The sequence below is a fragment of the Peromyscus leucopus genome, chromosome 13 (genome assembly GCF_004664715.2).
Source record: "Peromyscus leucopus breed LL Stock chromosome 13, UCI_PerLeu_2.1, whole genome shotgun sequence".
In the NCBI taxonomy this organism is placed as follows: Eukaryota; Metazoa; Chordata; class Mammalia; order Rodentia; family Cricetidae; genus Peromyscus; species Peromyscus leucopus.
Genome location: NC_051074.1, coordinates 7637376 through 7657871, shown reverse-complemented (window position 1 = coordinate 7657871; position 20496 = coordinate 7637376). Strand labels below are relative to the sequence as shown.

The 20496-nt window shown below is 51.8% G+C and overlaps 1 protein-coding gene across 2 annotated transcripts in view; it reads right to left on the bottom strand.

Moving 5' to 3' along the window:
* Mlph (melanophilin) overlaps positions 1–20496 on the bottom strand; it is a 43349-nt gene that overhangs the window by 6576 nt on the left and 16277 nt on the right. Inside the window, exons 3-13 of one of the 2 annotated variants that reach the window (XM_028880372.2) lie at positions 16437–16658; positions 16210–16322; positions 13603–13706; positions 12185–12307; positions 10654–10858; positions 8708–8847; positions 6297–6380; positions 4320–4472; positions 3936–4091; positions 2134–2226; positions 518–604 (exon numbers count right to left, since the gene is read on the bottom strand). In XM_028880372.2, coding sequence (XP_028736205.1) covers positions 518–604; positions 2134–2226; positions 3936–4091; positions 4320–4472; positions 6297–6380; positions 8708–8847; positions 10654–10858; positions 12185–12307; positions 13603–13706; positions 16210–16322; positions 16437–16658 — 1480 coding nt within the window. The remainder of the gene's footprint in view (positions 1–517; positions 605–2133; positions 2227–3935; positions 4092–4319; positions 4473–6296; positions 6381–8707; positions 8848–10653; positions 10859–12184; positions 12308–13602; positions 13707–16209; positions 16323–16436; positions 16659–20496) is intronic. The other variant, XM_028880373.2, reaches the window with a different exon arrangement.

The following is a 20496-nucleotide window of genomic DNA, read 5'->3' as shown; positions in this document are numbered from 1 at the left end:
ATGGAACTTTCTCCTTCCCGGCCTCTCCTCCACTCACACCCCACAGAGTGTCTTCCTATGCTGTTTGAGTCCTGGGGCCATTTTCCCATACAGTGCCTCATGTTGGTTTTCACTCCCAACAACCAGCAATGTGACTCGCAGAGAGAGGACAGGTGACAGGCTGCTATGCCTGAGCTGGGTGGCAGAAGTATCTGGACACACGTGTGGCTCCGGCAAGACCCTTACCCAAGGCTGATATGTACGGAGATAAAAGCCCTAGCTACTTTGACCCTGAGTAGGATAAGTGGGGTGTGACGTCCCTGTTCCCAGAGCTGCTTAAAGAACTGAGCCAGGGAGCCTGGGTGTGCCTGACAGAAGTTCCTCCCACCCCCGCCCCCACTTCTGCATCTTGTGGGCTCTCTGGGATTTCCCCATCTGTGGACCCTTAAGGCATTGCTGAGCTGCTGGGTCTCTCCACATCCTGCCTCAGCACTTGCTCTTCTGGGGGAGTTGCCTTGGAAGGCGGTGGTGAGTGTACCTTGGGCACGTTGGCTTGGTCCTCAGGGTCTGCAGATGGATCCTTTGGGATCCTGTCAAGTCTCTCAGTCACCCGGGGAAGAAAGATCTGGAGACCACGGAAGAAATAAGTGTTTCCTTGCTGAACCATGACACGGAGAGTGGAATATTTGTTTAACCAGACAAAGCCGTGTTGCATTTTTTCATTCTGCATTTGTTAATGATGTAAAGATGTGTTGCATTTGTTCATGCTGCATTTGTTAATGACGTAAAGACGTGTTGCATTTGCGTTAACCAAATAGAATTAACCTGGGCTCAGAGAGGCGGGGTTAGCAACTGGCTGACAGGAAGTAGCAGGGAGGAGCTTAGTGTGGGTTGTTTGAGTTGGGGCGGTGTGGAAGGCAGTGGTTTCTGGGACACCAACGAAGAGAGAAAGTTCGTCAGCTGCTGCTTGAATTCTCTAAGCTCACAGGTTTTCACCCTAGCCTTTGACTCTCGAGTTTTATTAGAGCTATAGAGATTTAGTTAGAACTACCTTTAGAGGCAGCAAAGGGCCATTGTCTGGGGGAACAAATTTCCCCCCAGGCTATGGCCGTAGCAGCCTGGGCAGCTAGTAGTTTGAAGTGGAGCCATTGTAACGATGGGAAAACCAGAAGACATGGCCGTGGACTCGGCAAATTAAAACACACTTTCTGTTTTAGATAGCAACAAGCAGTTTCTTGCCGTAGTATGGACTTGAGGTCACGTGGGGGATACTTACATGTGAAGGTCACTTTTTTTTATATAATTTTATTCTATTATTTTAATCTGAAACACCACATTGACTGGGCAGTGAGGATTTAATCACTGACCCTACCTAAGGGTGCTGCGGTCATTCTTCTACCCCAACCCCCCCCCCCACACCATTGCTCTATCCGAAGCCTCCGAGTGGACTTGGGGAAGGATGCCAGGCTCTGGTCACCACCATAAGGACAGGTCCAGCGGCACGAGCCTTCCCTTCCGTTACTATAGCCACACCATCTCAAAATGGCAGTGTAATCAAGTTCTCCATCACCAGATGAGGTTTGACCAGGGAGTGGCTGGGTTCCACGTGGGGAGCTGTGTATATGAATGCATGGGCAGAGACACTGTATGTGTAGGCCAGAGGACAACCTTGGGGGTCACTCCTTAGATGCTAGCCACCATTTTTTTTTGAGATAGGGTCTCTTACCACCCTGTCGCTCACCAAGTAGACTTGGGTGGCTGGCCAGTGATTCCTAGATCTCTTCCTGTTGCGGCTTCCCCAGCCCTGGGCTTATAAGCATACACCAGCACCACCATGCCTGACATACTTTTCCTTCTTCTGTTTACAAGTTCTGGGGATTGAACTCAGGCTATCATGCTTGTGTGCCAGGCACTTTATAGATCTCTGGTCTTCCCAGCCCATAAGGAGTTTTTTCAGGTCAAAGTGAAAAATGATTAAAAAGCTCCTGTGTGGCTCCAGCTCACCCACTGGCTGTGGGAAACATGATTGGCAGCCTCAAGAAAATCAGGGCTTTTACTCCATGGGTTACGGGGAGGCCCTAGGGGGGCACTGTGGGCTACTGAGGAAGTCTTAGGGGACACAGGCTTGGCGTTCCACACCTTCACTCAACTCACCGGGATGTTTGACTTCCTCCGGGGTTTTCCTGAGGGTTTCACAGTGAGCCCCGCTGCCCTCAGGGCTGCAATCCTGGACTCGATGTCTGAGACCTAGAAAAGAGAGGGACAGATGACAGAAGACAGACAGACAGATGCCACTCAGCATCCCATCTCAGATCATAAAGACCAGAATCCCAACCGTAGCCTGGTTCTGGGGTCTCTCTCTCTCTTCTTCCCTGGTTGTGAGGGTCTTGAAGGATGTCTCGGGGTGCTGTGCACATCTGGAGGCACATCTGGAAGGCTGGCTCCCACTAGCAGGATGATGTGTGTGTGGGGGCGGGGTCAGCTTGCACTAATCCTGGCCTGGCCACTCCTCCCTCTTGCCACCCCCAGAACCGCCCTTGTCCTGTTCTCTTCTCTGGTCACTCTTCCCACAGGAGCCAGAGGAAGCATCTAGACGCAGAAACCAAGTTAGTTGCTTCCTCCTGCATTTTTTTGTGTCGTGGCATTAGGAACTGAACTCCGGGCCTTGCACATGCTAACCATGGGCTGTATCACCGATTCACACCACCAGTCATTTCCCTCATTATCTCCGTGGTCCCCAGGGTTCTCCATCCACCATCCTCTGGAACTTTCTGCTCCACTTCCCCATCACTGTGCTTGGGTCTTGGGGTCTCCCAGCCAGTCCATGAGCTTACTAAGCTCGACACCACCCCAGTGCCTTTGCACACTCTGTTCTCTCTGCCTGGACTTCCATCCCCTCGGGCAAGTGGTTCTCAACCTTCCTCATGCTGCGGCCCTTTAATACCGTTCCTCATGCTGTGGGGACCCCCAACCAGAGAATTATTTCGTTGTTACTTTGTAACTGTAACTTTGCTACTGTTAGGAATTGTAATGTGAATGTCTGATATGCAGGATGTCTGATATGTGACCCCCGGGGGGTCGTGACCCACGGGTTGAGAAGCACTGCCCGAGAGCTGCTGTGCCGGAGTTCTTCAGTGTCTCTCCCACCACGTTCTCTAAGCCCCCCTCCCTGTGCACTGTGTGCGATAAACCTCCATACCATCCCCACAGCTGTTTCATGGTGTAATGATTTGATCTGTTTTCCCTTTTTGTTAGGTATCGCCTCTCACAACGAATCTAAGCTCCACAGAGGCACAGACTTGGGCTCAGGTCCTCACAGCTGCCCGCTATGTGACCTACCCACGTCAGCCACATTTTAGAAGGGACCCCTTGAAGAAGAGGCCTGGGCCTGCCTTACCCCTTGGACGTGAGTGGCGCTGACTCACACCTCCCTTCCTTGGGCACTGGCGACCACTGACTGGTGAGGGTAGGGGCACTGGTTGTCCCCATAGCCTGGATGCAGACCTCTTTTCTTTACCGGACTCCAGGGGGAGGACACTGCAGTCCCCGGCTGTCCGCGGCCCTGTCCACACAGGCTTGGGCTGGACCTGTGCACTGCTGAGGTATCTTCCTCCCCCAGGCCCCTGCTCTGCAGTCAGGCTCAGGAGAACCCTCTGCCAAGTCCAGGTGTGAGCCCTGCTGTCCTAACTTCTCAGCCTGTGTCTGGGCTCTGCTCATAGGATGGGAGGTAGTGACAATATGAATCTTTTTCATGGCTGAAAAGCTAGCCTCCAGGCTGAGCAGGGAGCAGAGAGGTGGGAAAAAACCCCAAGCTTGCACTCCGCCCCGCTCCTGGCTGCCAGGGAGGCCTCTGTGAGCCCGTAGGCGGGCTGTTGGGTTCTCAGACCTCTGACTGGGTCCCATCGCCAGGACAATGTCATCTCTGGGGACATTCCATCCAGGGGAGGTGAGGCTACCTCGCTCTCAGACTGCTGAACTTCAGAGGCTGTCAGGGCCACTCTGTCCTCCATCTCCGACAGTTCCTCATCTGTGCTCTTTGTAGTCCGAGTAGGGTTCTCGGGGCCCTGAGGGCTCTTTCCCTGTGTCTCCAGGGGTCCCGTGTCTACGCACACCTAGGGACAAGAAGGGTAACACTGGTCATCCACGAAGCAGAGCGTAGGCTGCCGCCTCTTCGCTGAGTTCCCACGGTTGGCCTCCAACCTCTTCCCCTGTGCGGTCTTGGCAAGCCCCGCCCCCCAAAGCCTGTAGCTAGTTAGCTGCCCTCCCTGAAAGGGTGGATGGCTACCTGGGACTGTCCCACTTGCCCTGCCCTTTGTCTGGGACCGTAAGCAAGACCTCACCTCTGGGGATACCGCATGGAGGGTGCCACCTGGCTTGACCTCGTCTTCTGATGAGGTGCCGGGATCACTGATGTTGCTGGTCAGTTCCTCCAGCCTCTTCCTGAGAGCCTCCTCCTCTGTGTCTGCACTGGAGCGTGATTCCACAGCTGGTTCCTGACAGGGCCGGGTAAGAGGCTCAGAGGCGGCTATGGGAGGTGGGCCAGCCTGAGAGGACTCCAGCACTCATTCCCATTTAAGACCCCTCCTTTGCCCTGCTTCCTCATGCCCTAAAATGTTCACCTAGGTAATATAGGCATATGAAATGTACCACCTCCACCATTTTAGGGTACACAGCTGCTCAGATTCTCACCCTGCACCCAGCACCACCCTCTTCCCACAGAACTTGCCCCTCTTGCTATAGTGAGACTCGGTCCCCACTGAACCTCGCCATCCTTCTCCCAGTCCTAGGTATCCATCACGCTCCTTTCTGTCTCCCTGAATCTGACCTTGCTGGGCTCCTCGTATGAGCACATGGTCTGCCTTCAGGGCAGCTCATCTCACTTAGCCTACGTTCTCCTGGTTGACCCATGTTGTAGTACGAGGCTGAACATCTTTCTCTCTCTCTCTTTTTTTTTTTTTTTTTGGTTTTTTTGAGACAGGGTTTCTCTGTGTAGCTTTGCGCCTTTTCCTGGAACTCACTTGGTAGCCCAGGCTGGCCTCGAACTTACAGAGATCCGCCTGGCTCTGCCTCCCGAGCGCTGGGATTAAAGGCGTGCGCCACCACCGCCCGGCTACATCTTTCTCTCTTAAGGATGACCCACCAGACCACAGGGTTTGAACAAGACATTGAGCTTTCTTTGCGGGGAGTGCTCATATGTGGAGGGCACCTCCTCCCTGCTCCTTACCCCCTCTGAGCCCACAGCCCTTCCATTTCTTCCCCAGCTCTGGTCCTATGTCCAGTACCTAAACTGCAGCCATTTATCTGGCGGGGGCTCATGCGGCTGAGGACAAGGGTCCTGGTTCTCTGCCCTCTCCCTTTGTGAGGCTAAGGTGTGCCACAACAGTATTATCTCAGCACTACCTAGATGTTCTGTGTTCCTATAGGACTTTGGGGTCTGTCCTGGATTCACATAGCAACAAGGACCCTCATAATTTCCAGTAACTGTGAATCCAGGGACAAGGTGGAGGTGTCACACCATATCTTCACGTCACTTTTGCAACAGGGACTAACCCCCTCAGGCCAACAGCAAGTTGCAGGATGTTGCTGACAGAAGAGGAGGTGGCAGTGTGTGGTGACTCCGTGGCGTCGCCCTTCATAGGCGAGTCTTCTTGAGTTCAGATCAAAGGAGGCAGGCTGCGTGGGGGCTTGTCTCTTTGTCTTAGATGAGACTTTAAGGACTTAGAATATCTGTTTGCTCCAGCTGGTAAAATAGTCCACGAAGGCCACATGTGTGTCTCAGGCTGGCTTCGGACACCAGACAGTGGCCATGTATTTTCTGCCCAAGGCTACTCTCCAAGATGATGAACTTCAGCCACAGGTCTTGTAAGTGGCATCATGACTTCAAGTGGAGTTGGACCATGAAGGGACTGGAAAGTAACTACCAAGAATAACGTAACCATGACCAGCTGGCTGCTGCGCACTTAACCTGCACTTGACTTAGGGATAGGAAAGAGGTGTGAGAGTCACGAGTTTCTTCTGTGAGGTAGTGCAGGCTGGGGATGCTGGTCCAGCTTCAGCACCCATGGTGTCTACAGCTGAGTGAAGATTCATCTCACGGCAGTTTCGGTGATACCTACCCATGCTGTAGCACCGTGTTATTGGCCACAGATGACTTCACGTGGGCGGGCTATGTAGGAAACCTCATCTATCCATCCTTGGAGGACCGTGCATCAATCAGCTGCAAGATCTCTGAGACACTTGCCCTGAAGTTATAGCTGTGACTTTAACCTCCCTTAATAGGAGGCTGTGGGATGACCTTGCATAGCCCAGGGAGTTACCTGGGCCGAGGGCGGCAGGACTACATTCTCCAGGTGGACCAGCAGATGCTCCACAGCTGACATGCGCTTGTTCAGCTCCAAGATCTGCAGCAGAGGAAGAGGAGCAGTGGTCTGGTTATAGAAGAGGGTCTCACTGCATCTCCCACCAGCATAGGCGTCTTCCTCCTCTGAAGCCTCGAGTCCGGCTCTGACATGGCCCTGGAGGTTAACTCAGAAACAACTCCTTTCTGACACCAAGGGCGCTGGGACCAACAGAGGAGGTAAGTGGGGTGGATGACCGTGTAGGAGAGATGAGAAACCAACCAGACACCAAAGCAGCTGAAAGCAGTGACTGTCTGTCAGTGGGCAGCCCCTGTCACTGGCCTGGCTGATCAGCACAGGAAGGTGTGCATTAAGCTGGACACGGTGACCCAAATCATTAGGAAGCAGGAGCCCTGGGTCAATTGTGACCCAAAGCACAGCTTCCTAATTCTTTGAGTCACCAGACTCTTGAGTCAGCTAGTCTATTAGCTCCCAGACAGAGCCCAGAAAATCAATTCCTCTTTGCTTTACTTCCTTGCAGGCGGCCCTCTCCGTCCTGAATTATCTCATTTACCGCTCGCCCGGCCTTATGAGAGGGAAGTGACGTGTATAGGGTGGGAAGCTGCCATTGTTGGTGGGTAATTACCACAGCACTGAGGACTTGGAGTGGAGGAAGGCCGCTCACTGGAAATGTCAACCCAAGTGTCTGTGAGTCCTCTGCCCAGGCTTGCCCTCTGCGGGCAGCCATTGACTGAGGGTTCATATGGCCCGGCCCATTTGGGGTTTGCTATGGTGGCAATGATCAGTGTCCTCAGCAGATTGCTCAGCACATGGCCTTTGTCTGCTGGCCCAGGAGGCACAGGTGGGGACTTGGAGAGAGGAAAAGGCACTCAGCGCCACCATGTCATTGCGAATGCCACATGGAGTGAATAAGCTAAGCTAAGGGGGCTGGGAAGCTGGGGCTGAAGAGGCAGGCAGAGTCTGGGAAGGGCCGTCAAAAAAAACAGATTGGGCAGTTCACTCAGAGGGGGCAGCAGTGCTTTCTGATGAGGCCCTGCCTGTAGCTAGGCCCTGTGAGAAGTGGGGATCACCAAGCCAGTGAGACACACAGGGAACACAGCCAGCTCCAGTTTCTGCCTGGTGGCTGGAGCCTCTGGCACTTTGAAGACAAGGGCACAGCACAAAGGGTCTCACGAGGGACCACAGTTCCAAGGAGGGCTGGAGTCTCCCATTTTGCCAAGGTGGAGGCAAACCCGGGAGGGAGACGAGCAGCCTCATTTTCCCTGTGGAAAACAAAGACCTGGGTGTTCCAGGGACACTCTAACCCAGCACTTGAGAGGCGGAGGCAGGAGGATGGCAAACTTGAGACCAGCCTGAGCTACAAAGAGAGAGCCTGCCTCACAAATCCAAGGGCTGGGGCTGTGTGTGACTCAGTGTTAGAGAACTCACCTAGAGGGCTTGAGGCCCTGGGCTCCATCTCCAGCCTGGGGTGGGGATTCCTCCCAGGCTCTCATTTCAGAATTCCCTCCTCTGTCCATTCCATATGGATGTAAACCTTCATAGCAGATTAATAAGCCCTGTTTCGGCTCAGAACTCTGGACACAGCCTTTTTGAAATGCAAATATCACCATCCCCTGCAGGAAGGAGCAGGCTAAGTTTGGCCTAAAACTTGCTTGAACAAGAAAAATCTACCTCTTGTCTTAAAGATAGGGGTGGAGGGTGTGGGTGTGGTGTGGGAGTGTGTGGGTGTGGGGGTGGGGGGGTGGGCACAGGTTCTTCTCTGGCTAAATCAACACAGGCTGTCTCTTGGGGGGTTCTGCTTTCAATCTTGGTGACCAGCTAATCAAAATTAATTATAGTTCTGTGTGTTATCACAGAAGAACCAGGTGGTAACTACATTTTTAATTTCTCCTTGCTGACAGATTCTGGATATGTAGCCTAAGCTGGCTTTGAACTTGAGATTCTTCTTCTATCTCTCAAGTCATATGATTAACCACAGCACATGACTTTTTCTTCTCTTTCTTTTTCTTTCTTTCTTTCTTTCTTTCTTTCTTTCTTTCTTTCTTTCTTTCTTTCTTTCTTCCTTCCTTCCTTCCTTCCTTTTCTTTCCCTTCCTTCCTTCCTTCCTTCCTTCCTTCCTTCCTTCCTTCCTTCCTTCCTTCCTTCCTTCTTTCTTTCACATTTTGAGGAACTGGAATACTTAAACACCAGCTTTATGTTGTACAAATCCACTTCAGTAAGGCTTATCTATAAACATATCTTATGATATGGGCAATTTCATGCCTGAAAGTGCTGAAAGCTTCAGCTTCTCTAGAGCAATGTGGTGTGAAAGAGGAAAAAAGAATCCATCCAGAGAAGCACAAAGATGGAATTCTCTCCAGCCCCATTACCTGAGTGTCAGGCGCTGCCCGGGCCTTCCTCTTGGAATGCTGGGAGGCTGCCCTGGGATCCCGGAGACTGTCTTCGTCAGAGGTGTCCACATCAGCCAGGTACTGTGAGGGGAGTTGTTTGCCTGTGACATTATCTATCCCTTTGGAGAAAGAAGGGGTTCGAATTGGAGTGAAGGGACAGGTTTGCTCCAATGAGGCAAAGTGAGCCGTAGCCACATTCCATGAGGGTTTGGGAAGATTCTTGGGTTATAGGCCTGTGGATCCCACACACACCTTCAGGGAAGAGGCCCCTGGCAGCCTGGATGGCCTGGTGGCATGGGGCGTGAGAGTTGAGGAGCATAGATATAATATAATCCTAAATCCTAAATTGCAAATAGCACCAGATTCCACACATGTACGGGGCAGGGTGTAGCTTTGGAAACCTTTTCCACACCACCGTGGCCACTGCTGATCATTTTTCAGTCACAGAGCCTTGTGGGTAAGAGTCCCCTGCAGAGTGGCTTGAACGATTCTTTCTGAGCCATAGGGCGAGGTGACCCCGTCTTATTGTATCTCACCAACAATTACCCACCACATCTGCTTGGCCCAAATGGCACCTCACATAACAACAGAGAGACCAGGAAGGAGGTACACAGTGGTCCCCTCCAGAAAGTTCAGGGAACACACCTTGCCTGTGTCAGATGCTCAGCAGGTCCCACCCTGTGCTATGAATCCTGCCCAGAAACTGCTTGAGTGACATTGCAGCCCCCTCAACACAGCCTGGGAGACCCTGTGCCAAGGATAGCCCAAACCCAGCAGCCCATACCCTGACTCCCTGTGAGATCACACTTGTCATTGCTCATTTGGTGATGATTTGTCAACACATATGACAATCTCATTTAGTCCCTACAACTTCAGGGTGAGTTAGACATTGCTGCTTTTCCTAGCAAGAACAATTGGGGTAGGAAAACCCTAAGACCTGGTGGCATACCATATCATCATGTCCCTGATCTTGGGGACAGTCTGCTCCATCAAGAGAAGAGCTGGACACACCCTGGCACTCCTTTCTCATCACCTCCACTGTGATGCCCCTTCTCCTCATCTAAGAGATGCCATGTGGAAAGTCTTGTGTGGGCACCATTGAGTGCTGCTGCCTGGGTTCCAATCTCAGAGCCTCCCAAACAAAAGGGCCTTTGCATGGCATTGCTGGGTCTTTGTCCCTGACTTGCCTCTTCCACATGCTCCAGGATCACGCCATCATGGGAAGGAATATAAAGTCTTATCAGTGGGCAGGATTATTCCCTCGCAGTTTTGAAAACAAGTGGAACCCCACTTATATCCCCAGGACCCCAATCACGGCAAGGGACAAGAGGTTATATAGTCTCTAAGGACCCACAGCAAGGAGGCAGGAGTGAACAGGTCTTCCTGCAGCAGCTGTGTGGGGATGGAAGACGCGGCTGCTGCTGTGACCTCATTTACGCTAATTTTATCCGTGTCTGAACTGCTGAACCCAGCACGCTGGCACCCCTGTGCACAGGAAGAGGCATCCTTGGGGATTCCACTTGGAAAGCTAACCTGTCTGATAGAATCGAATGGAACCTGTTTCCTTCTCTTGTTCTTTGTCTCCTGATGAGTAGCTACAGGCCCCTGGGGGAGACCTCCTCGGCTGCTCTTCCTGTGAAGCTTTGGACTTGGTGGGACTGTAGCCGTTTTGAGGAAATTGACATGTTGCTACACTACACCAGTGGCAGTGGACTGGGGAAGACTCAACTTCTTTCTTGGTATTTCCAGATGTTACAGGGGAGCACTGGTCCCAGGGAGGAAAGGGTCTATGAGGTTTGCTGAAGGACAACTGCACTGAAAGAATCAGCCCGTCTGTCTATGTAAACTAGAGGGGAGGGCTGGCTTCTTAGGGACTCCTAGCCCCAGAGCCCCTCAGAAAAGAGGTTGGCTAGCTAGGTACCTACCAGGCATAGCTGTGGTCCCTAGGGCCCTCTTGCAGGATGCTCCAGGCAGGTCCAGGTCAGTGTGGGCATCCTCTCCAGAGGGCAAGGGGATGTGTGGCTGCTCTTCTGGACTGGGGTGACACCCCAGGGGCCCTGCATCGGTATCCTCCAGGCCCTCAGGCTCCAGGGAGGTGGTATCCTCAGAGCAGGGCTCCCCTGAGAGGGACTGAGCACACAAGCTGTCAGCGTTGGCCGTCCCAATGTTACCGACTGAACACCAGACAGCCATCTGCTCTGGCAGTGTGCCGTTCATTTCTATTTCCAAACACTGTGCCAAGAGCATTTACCACCCTTCTGCTTCATGTCTGTGACACCAGGGTTCCCTGGGACACTGTGCCCAGGCACCAGACAGGAGGCAGAAGTATTTCTGAGTAGCCAGGAGCCCAGGCTCACTGAAACTGAAGCCATGAAAGCATTCCTGTGAAGATTTTCCTTCTTTCTTGGGAGAGAGGAAATGGTTACCGTGTCTATTTTAGCAATCCTGGATAGTCAGAGGGTCAAAGGGTAGAGGTAAGGTTTCCTGAGCAGATTGCCCCCAGACTGAGGGGTCTGCATGGTGCCACTGCCCCCAAAGGACCTAGGTATCGAGGGCTCCCAGAAGCCGCTGCTCAGCATCTCCACAGTTTCACCTTGGCTGGTGGGATGGCGTGGGTTCTGGGGAGGGGGGGTTGGAGGAGCAGGGCCTATGGCCCAATGTTCCCTTAGGGGCTGGCTCCTATGGCCCCTGCTCTTTGTCCTCTCCTCCCACAGGGGTCAGAAGGCCCAACCTTCCCTAGCTCAGTCCATCACTGCCTGAGCCTAAGAACTCCTGAAGGGTTCATAACAATGGGACCTGCCGGGTCTCGTGCTAGCTCTTGTGTTCACAACTATTTTTACTGCCTATCTGCATGTCTCATGCATGCTGGGCATGGACCCTCATCTCAAAACCAACCCTGAAAGGCAGAAGTTATCAGCCTTCTTCCAAGTGAGTGGATAAGGTTGCAAAGAATTTCCAAGGACCAAGGTCACATGGCTAATGAACAGACTGTAGCAAGAGCAGGCGCTTCGCTCACAAGACCAGCCTAGTTTGAGCAATGAAGTGCATGATGTCCCGGTAAGGCACAGGTACAGCTCAATGCTGGGTCCTGTCTGGCTCCTTGGTGATGCCATTGTCCATTCTGCCCTCCCAAGTCCTTATTTCTAGGCTGAGCACCAATCCTCACATCCCAAGACCCCAACTCACCCGACTGGTCTCAGTTCCTGCCTGCCCCCACCTCTCCAAGTGTTAGCTCAGCATCCTGAGATGCTGGCCTTGGAAGGAGGTGAAGTTTCTGAATCTTATTCTCCCACATCCTGTCGCCAATTGTCTCCCCGTCTTGAGAGCCTATTGGGACCAACTATATGACACTGGGACCCCAAGAGCAACCCCGACTGAGGCCTAAGCACCTGCCCCTCTGCTCAGGTTCCTAAAAGGAATGGGGGGTGGGGTGGGCAGATGCCAGAGTGCACTGACCTGCAGGCTGTGTGCAGACTCAGGGACTGAGGACAGGCCCAGGGTATGGCTGCAGGGCTGCATCGCGTGCTCTGGGTCTTCCTCGAAGTCCACATCACTGAAGGAGAGCAGGCGCTTTTTCTTCTCGGGGGGGGGGGTAAGATAAGCAAGACTGGTCAACCCCCTGCCTCACACTCGGCCTCCAGATAGTGAGCAGCCTCCCGCGAGGGCACCCACCTCTAGCTGGAAACTGACCCCAAGGAGCCCTGAGGTGGTGAGGTGGCCGAGGAGCCCTCACTGTCCACCCCATCAGAAGTGACAGGGTACCCATGGCTCTAGCTGTGCCATAAGGAAAGAGAGTTCTGGGCCTGCCAGGGACTCCTGGGGTGGGGGCTGCTGCAGCGCAGAAGGTACCCCATACAGAAAGCTTCCTGGGACTCTAGGTATATGTAGCTCACTGACTGTGGGTGGAGATAGGTGACCACTCCATTTAAAAATTCTTATATGTTAACATTTCTTTACAACCGCCACCCCTCAATACAATTACTCGGCTCCTTTAGATGTATGTTTTATTGTAGAATGTTCTAGACACTGGCTGAGTTGTATTCTGTCAGCTCAGCAAATGGTGTTGAATCAGATCTTGTGCAAAAGATGACCGAGTGTCCCTGGAGCATTTCTCAGATCTGATTCTACAGCCCTGTCACCTTCATAGGGCTCAAGGCCAAGCTCACACTCTCCAGGCCACTTCCTTCTCCCTCCGACTCATCACTGTCATCCAGTCCCCAAACCGAGGCGCTGCCTGGCCTGCCTCCACCACCAAAAGTGATTGAAAAGATACAGGAGAAGAGAAACAACCTCTTATAAAGACAAGTCCCACTCTCATGCGGGTCCCTTGAGCTATCTGGACACAGGTCTGTCTTCCTGCACACTCTCTGTCACAGCACCTGGGTGCCCCAGAACTCCAGTTAGTCAGGCCAGGCCTGGCAGTGGGATTTGTCCATCTGCACCTTGAAGCTTGGCAGCTCTGAAGTGAACACTGGGTTCACTTAGGAGGGAGGGCCTCAGGAGGGAAGGGCTTCAGGAGGGAGGGGCTTAAGAAGGGAGGAGCTCAGGAGGGAGGGGCTTAAGAAGGGAGGGGCTTCAGAAAGGAGGGGCTTCAGGAGGGAGGGGCTTAAGAAGGGAGGCTCTCCGGAAGGAGGGGCTCAGGAGGGAGGGGCTTAAGAAGGGACGGCTCAGGAGGGAGGGAGTCCCATGCTGAAAATGAGGAGCCATTGAGGGCACAGAGGTTCCTAGGTGGGTCTGGGGTGGGAGTAGGGGAGAAACGCAGGTCCCTGAGTTATGGGCTGGCTAGGAGGAGGTATAAGGGAGCTGTGAGGCATGAGGACGGGCAGGAGAGGTGTGGGGTTTGGGGAGAGAGACAGTGCCAGGGGAGGACTTACTTTGCTGTTAAGGGGCTGTGCCTGGGCCTCCACATCCAGGTCTCCGTCCTCATCCGTCTGTTCACTGTCTCCACTGCCTTCCCCCAAGCTTGGCTCAGATCCACCTGCAATACACAGGTGCATGGCTCCACCCTCGGAGGGCTGGACAGGGAGGGAGGCCACCTAACTGTGTCTCGATTCATCCTTCCACTCACCTGCCGACTGCCCATCTGTGATGGTGTGAATGAGAACAGCCCCCATAAGCTCACATATTTGAATACTTGGTCTCTAGTGGGTGGAACTGTTTGGGAAGGATTAGGAGGCGTGGCCTTGATGGAGGAGGTGTGTCGCTGGGGGTGGGCTTTGAGGTTTCAGAAGACGAGTGCCATTCCTAGTTACCCCCTCTCTGCCTCATGGTTGTATCTCCAGATGTGAGTTCTCAGCTACTGCTCTAGCGCCATACCTGCCTGCTGTCATGGTTTCCACCATGATGGTCATAGGCTCAAAACCTCTGAAATTACAAGCCCCAAATAAAGTCTTCTATAAGATGGTGTATTCACAGCAATAGAAAAGTAACTAAGACACCCTCCCTCTCTCCTTTCTTTCTTCTGTTTATATATCCACCTACCCATCCACCCAGCCAAGCACCTGTTCACTGCCATATACCCATCCATCTACCCATCCACCCACCCATCCATCCATCCATCCACCCATCCATCCATCCATCCATCCATCCATCCAGGAACCCTGTATACTGTCCCTTTGGCATTTTCACCGCAATGGACTGTTCTAAAGTGAGCCAGGTCTCAGATGGCTCTGGTTCCTCAGGGTGTGTCCTAATTCACAGTGACCCTAGTCAGTTTACAAACACTTTCATCCCTCATCCTGCCTGTGGCTCTGCTGCCTATGAACAACCACCTGTGAAATGCTGGAGGGACCAGCTTTTTTGCCTTGTACTGCTGGGCTTTGGGGTCATGGGCCTGGGAGGCTCACAATTTGATTTTTCTCCTTCCCTCTACCAGCCATGCCTGCTCAGTCTGAACCTGAGCCTGCAGGTAGCATGGTGGGCAGAGACGCCTTTGCAGTCTGAACCTGAGCCTGCAGGGAGTATGGTGGGCAGAGATGCCTTTGCAGGGCGGCAGAGGGGGAGGGGTCTATGTCAGCAGAAGCAAGCATGCAGGCTGTAGAGGAGTCAGCTGACTTCTTGGGGTGACATCAAAAGCCAAGCACCCCCCTCCAGCCTTCAGGATCCTTTTAGATACGGCTTCTGACTTCTCTCTACACTGAGGACACAGGTCCCAGCTACACTAATCACCTGTCGGATCAATCATGCTACACAAGTCCAAAGGGTTTCCCACGGTCCTGCCACAGATCAGGGGTGGCCTGACCTCACTTGACCGGGAGAAGAAAACAAAAAGGAAGACAGCTGAGGCCTCACTGTGGAGAGCAAGTAAACCCTGCTGTCTGCCAGGAAAACCCGCGCGCAAACACAGGGCTTTGGGAAGGAGGGGATGCTTGGGTACCTAGCAACAGCGATTGTCCTTCCCTTTCCCACACTGAGGCTGCTCATGAGGAGCCCATGGAAGGCACAACCTGGAAACAGGCCTCACTGGGGAGGTCTGCAATGACACCATGGCCGGGCTGGGTCAGCTCTCAGAACGGTGGCTTTGCTCCTTCAGTTGGTTTTTTTTCTTTTAAGAAGTCCCCTCCAGTAGGTTGCGGTCATCATACTGTTCATGCAGAGGGTCTGGGTTCAGTTCCCAACACCCACACTGGGTGGTGCTGTGGGGTCCACAAGCACCTGTAACTCTAGTTCCAGGTGTTCAGACGAGCTTCTTTAACATCCATGGACACACACACACACACACACACACACACACACACACACACACACACACGATTAGTTTTAAAAAATACTGGGGGCTAGAGAGGGGCCTTAGTGGTTAAGAGGACTGATTGCTCTTCTAGAGGACCCGGGTTCAATTCTCAGCACCCACGTGGCAGCTCACAACTGTCTGTAGCTCCAGTTCCAGGGGACCCCGCACCTGCACAGACGTACATACAGGCAAAACAGCAATGTACATAAAATTAAAAAAAAAAAAATCTTAAAAATCTTTAAAAGAATAAAATAGAAGAAAGCGCCCTCTCCTGACTGCATCTTGCCCTGCTCTGTTTACAGGAGCCCAGCAGGGGAGAATGAAGCTTTGGGATCCCTGGGCAGAGGTCTGCCTCAGCTGCCTTGCTGGGACTCCTCGCAAGGAAGTGCCTCTAAGTTGTTTTTTTTGTTGTCCCACAGCGCCACCTCCTGGGAGCGTGGCAGGTTATCGCAGGCAGGAAGCCTTAATTTCCACAACTGGCAAGATGGCTAAGCCGAGAGTCCTCAACACCATGGTGTAAACTGAGTCCTCAACAGGGTGTAAAATTTTAGAAAGATAAGATTCACATAAAACAATGACTTCAAATATTGGGGATGTTTACAGCAAGCTGGAAACCCCAGGAGGCTGGAACATGACTGAAGGCTCCAGAAGTCTGTCTCACACAGAAGCCAGCCAACCACGCTCTTAACGGTTCATCACCATCAAAGCATGCCTGGCACATGCCCAGGCCAAGTCCTCGCCGCCGCCTTACCTCCGCCCTGCAGCCGCCCACAGAGGGACCGGATCACTTTGGCACTCCCGAAGCGCTTGAACCGTGCTCTCACGTGCTGGTAGTACCACTCCAGCGAGCCAATCTTCACGACTCTGCCGGGGGATGAGCGCAGGCCTGAGGCAGTGTCTCCCCCTTGCCCGGCCAGCCCCACCAAAGGGACACACCAGGCTCAGACACCACGAGGGACGCTCTGCCTCCAGACTCACCTGGCCAAGTGGCAGGGGTCACAGAGCCAGCCCTGCTCTTCTGGGTGGACGTGGCTGCAGCTTTTGCAGACGAAGAGGCCACACTCTCGGCACTGCCGTCTGCTGTTCACCAGGAGCCGGTAGGGCTGCAGGCAGCGGGCACAGTGGGTCTCATTCAGGTGGGCTGTGTCAGACAGCAGCTCTCTCTTCGAGCTCTCCTTCTGTATCTTGCCCTTCAGTTCCCTGGGGAAAATGCGGGAACAAGAAATACATCGGACACCTGTTTCTACATCAGGTGTGTGAGTGCACACAGTGTGTGCATAGACACACACACACACACACACACACACACACACACACACACACACACGGCACTTTCATATGCAGAAGGCAGTGGCCCAGACTGATGGAGGGCACTCTTGGGCATCCTGACCATTAGCAGAACGCCTGCTTGCCTTCTTTCTGGAGGGGACGAATAGGTCGGGCTTAATCATATACAATTTTGGTAGGCTAGAGTCGAAACCTATGATTTTCACAGAAATGGCACTGCCCTTAAGCGTTGCTGTGGCATTATGATTGTACATTATGCCCTCTCTTGTGGATCAGAGAATCCCGAGGGCAAGGCCAGGTGACATTTCCTCAACAAGTGGTTTTGGGTGTCTTCCAGCAAGCCCCAAGCTGAGGCCCAGGATTGTTCCTGCAGAGCCTGACCAAGGTGATTGGCTTGGAGAGTCTCCAGACAGGAATCACCCTACACCCACCCGGAAGTCCCAGGAGAGAAACTTGTTCTTCGAGACCATCCGGTTTAAAATAACACAGCTTCCTGGCAAGCCTGCCAAGTGGAACCAGCTGCAGCGGACTGGAAGATGTACCCCAGATCCTAATGAATACACCCCTTCTGTTCTGGGTTTCATGGACTACCTGCCAGACATAATATTTTTAGTTTTAAATGGAATAATGGTAATCTGTCCTTACTGAGAAAAATTTAGCGAGACACTGGGTCCACTGTCTCCTGAGGACTTTCAAGTTTTCAGTTTCTGTGGGGACACCCCAGTGTGTTTGTGTGTGGAGGGGGTAAGGGGTGCTGGGAGGTTACATTTGGCTTGAAGTGGAAGAAGGGTGAGAGAGAGAGAGAGAGAGAGAGAGAGAGAGAGAGAGAGAGAGAGAGAGAGATTTTATACATTTTAAATTAGACTACAAAGCACTGGGCTTCATCATGGCATCTTCACACATGTGCCATACTTTGTTCTCAAGTGTCTCCCTCCCCACAACCCCAACAGGCGATGCTGATCACCCTTTTCAAGTATCTAGTGTGTTCATAATTCTTCTGAGAGATCTCTGTTGAGTTCATTAGCCTACTTACTGATTGCTGATGTTTTTGTATTTAATTTTATAGTCTGTGATGTGTTTTTATAATCGTTCTTCTATTTTTAGCTGTGCTGTTACTCTCTTCCTGTACCTAGTCTCTACGCTCAACTGTGTCTCGGGTATGGACCTATGGCAAGAGACACAGTGTCTACAGCCTTGGCTCCATCCTCCACTTCAGACATTGGAGTACATCATTTCTGAACAAGAGTGACTGGCTGCTTGTGCTGGCTAATTTTATGTCAACTTGACACATGTTTGAGTTATCTGAAAGGAGGAAACCTTACTTAGGAAAATGCCTTCATAAGATCCGGCTGCAAGGCATTTTCTTAATTAGTGATTGATAGCCAGCCTACTGTGGGTGATGCTACCCCTGGGCTGGTGGTCCTGGGTTCTACAAGGAAGCAGGCTGAGAAAGCCACGGGGAGCAATCCAGTAAGCAGCACCCCTCCATGGTTTCTGCATCAGCTCCTGCATCAAGGATCCTGCCCTGCTTGAGTTCCTGTCCTGACTTCCTTCGATCATGAACAGTGCTGTGGAAATGTAAACTCTTTCCTCCCCAAGTTTCTTTGGTCATGATGTTTCATCACAGCAGTACTAACCCTAACAAAGACAAGTTGGTACCAGGAGTGGGGTAATGCACTGCTGTGACAGACCTGATCATGTTTTGGGGAGAGTTGTGGAAGGGCACTGGAACTTTGGACTAGACAAGACATTGAGTCTTGAGAGCTCAGTGAGCTGTTCTGTAGGCACTTGGAAGATAAGACTGGTGATGGAAATGCAAAAGATGGAGGCCTGGCTTGTGGAGTTTCAGAAGGAAGTTTAAAGACTCTGGGGGTGGGGCATTAGTTTTTTTGAATTAAGACTATGTGGTTCTGGTTAGCTGAGGCTTAGGAATGAACTGTGATTAACAAGACACCAAAACTATTAAAGTGGAACCGTTGCTTTGCTGGGATACTTGATGCCAATCAGCCAGAACTGGTAAATTAGCAGTGATTTAAGAAGAGACTAGCATCGTTGAGGTGAAATCTTCTGGGAAGTGTTTCCTGAGAGTCAGCACACAAAAGCTGTTTTCAAAGGCAGCCAAGGTTTTACCTTGCACTGGCAGATGAACTGGGTAGTGCAAGAGTCGTCCAGGCAGTACTGGTTTTGAAGGCATGAAGGGGTCGTGAGAGCAGCTGGGGCTTGGCACTGTGAGAGGTCATGAGAAGTCACTGGTGAAGGTGCAGCAGCCTCAGTAGTAGTTGAAGGCCCAGGATCAAAGGGGTCATGCAGAGAAACTGAGGCTTGGGATCATGAAGAGCCCAGGGGAGGCTATTGGTGACAGTGCAGCCCAGTGGCAGCAGAGTCCCTAGCATTTTGGAAATGCCAATGCCATGGGACAAACACCATGAGCAGCAGCAGTGGAGCCAGCCAGAGCCTGGAAGACAAGCTGTGTGTGCTGTAGAGGCAGAGCTGGAGAAGCGACCCAGGCCCAGTGGAGGAGTCCAGAAGATCATGAATGAATCCCCAAATAACTCAACATTGAGCTATTTATACTTTTTGGACTTGGTTTTACTTTGTTCAGATTGTGACTGTGTCTTGGTTCTTTCTTCAAAAAGTAAGGAAGTATTTTTGATTTTACAGGAGCCCATGGTTGAGAGACCTTTAAAAGACTGGATCTTGAAAGGGATTGGCTATGTTAAAGAGACTGATTTTTTTTTTTAAGTGTTTGAACTTTTAAAGACTGTGGGACTTTTAAAATTTGTAATGTTTTATTGTAATGTTGAAATTATTAATGCTTGATCTTGGGGAAGAACAAGAAAGGAAAGGTTATAGCTTAACAGTGTCGTGTTTGTCAAGTTGACAAGAGGTTAATTGTGCTGGCTAGTTTTATGTCAAATTAACCCAAGCTAGAGTTGTTGTTACACTCAAGACTTGTGGTCACACTCTGAAAGCCAAGAAAAAGAGGGCAAGGAGTGGCCAGAAACTTGGAGCAATACTGATATTGCTCCACAGCACAGTGAGGATAAAGCCATGCCCACAAGGCACCTTGCTTTAAACAGAGCCACAGGACCTCTGGAGCCAGCTGGGAAGGGCCAGCCTCCTCCACTTCTGCTATTGCCTATCTGCACCTACCAGGGAAGCTATGGGCCGCCCCTTCTCCATCTCCCTCCCAATGGGAAATAGAATCCTGGGGCCAGCCCAGCAGGAAAGAGGTGCAGACATTTGAAGAGGTGGCAAACAGAATGTGAAGGGGGTCTGGGCCTGGGGAGGGAGCTGGAAATTTGGGGGAATGCACTGTTTCCATTTCAGGTTCTAGCTGGAGAATGGGAGGAGAGAAGCAAGGAGATGCTATACTGGGGGATCAGGGGACGTGTCTGGGCGTATCACCTAAGCTGGAGCATCGATCGTTGGGGAGAAGTGTCTGGGACCAGATATTTTCCCCAAAATGAACAACACAAACCAGCAACTTCAAGAGAAAGACTGATTACTGACCACAAGAAAAATGGAAGTTTCAAACACAAAGAACTTTAGAAAGCTCTTGTCCTCCCCACAAGAGTGACAGTTTTTAGCTTTTACATTTCTAAGAATAGTAGGGCAGTGTGACTCAGTTTCCTTCTGTCAAATGGACATGGTACCATTTGAAGACCTGAACAACTCAGGGAAGCCATGTTTTCCAAAGGCTAAGTTTAAACAATTACAGTTGGAAGTGCACAGCCATATCTGAATGGAA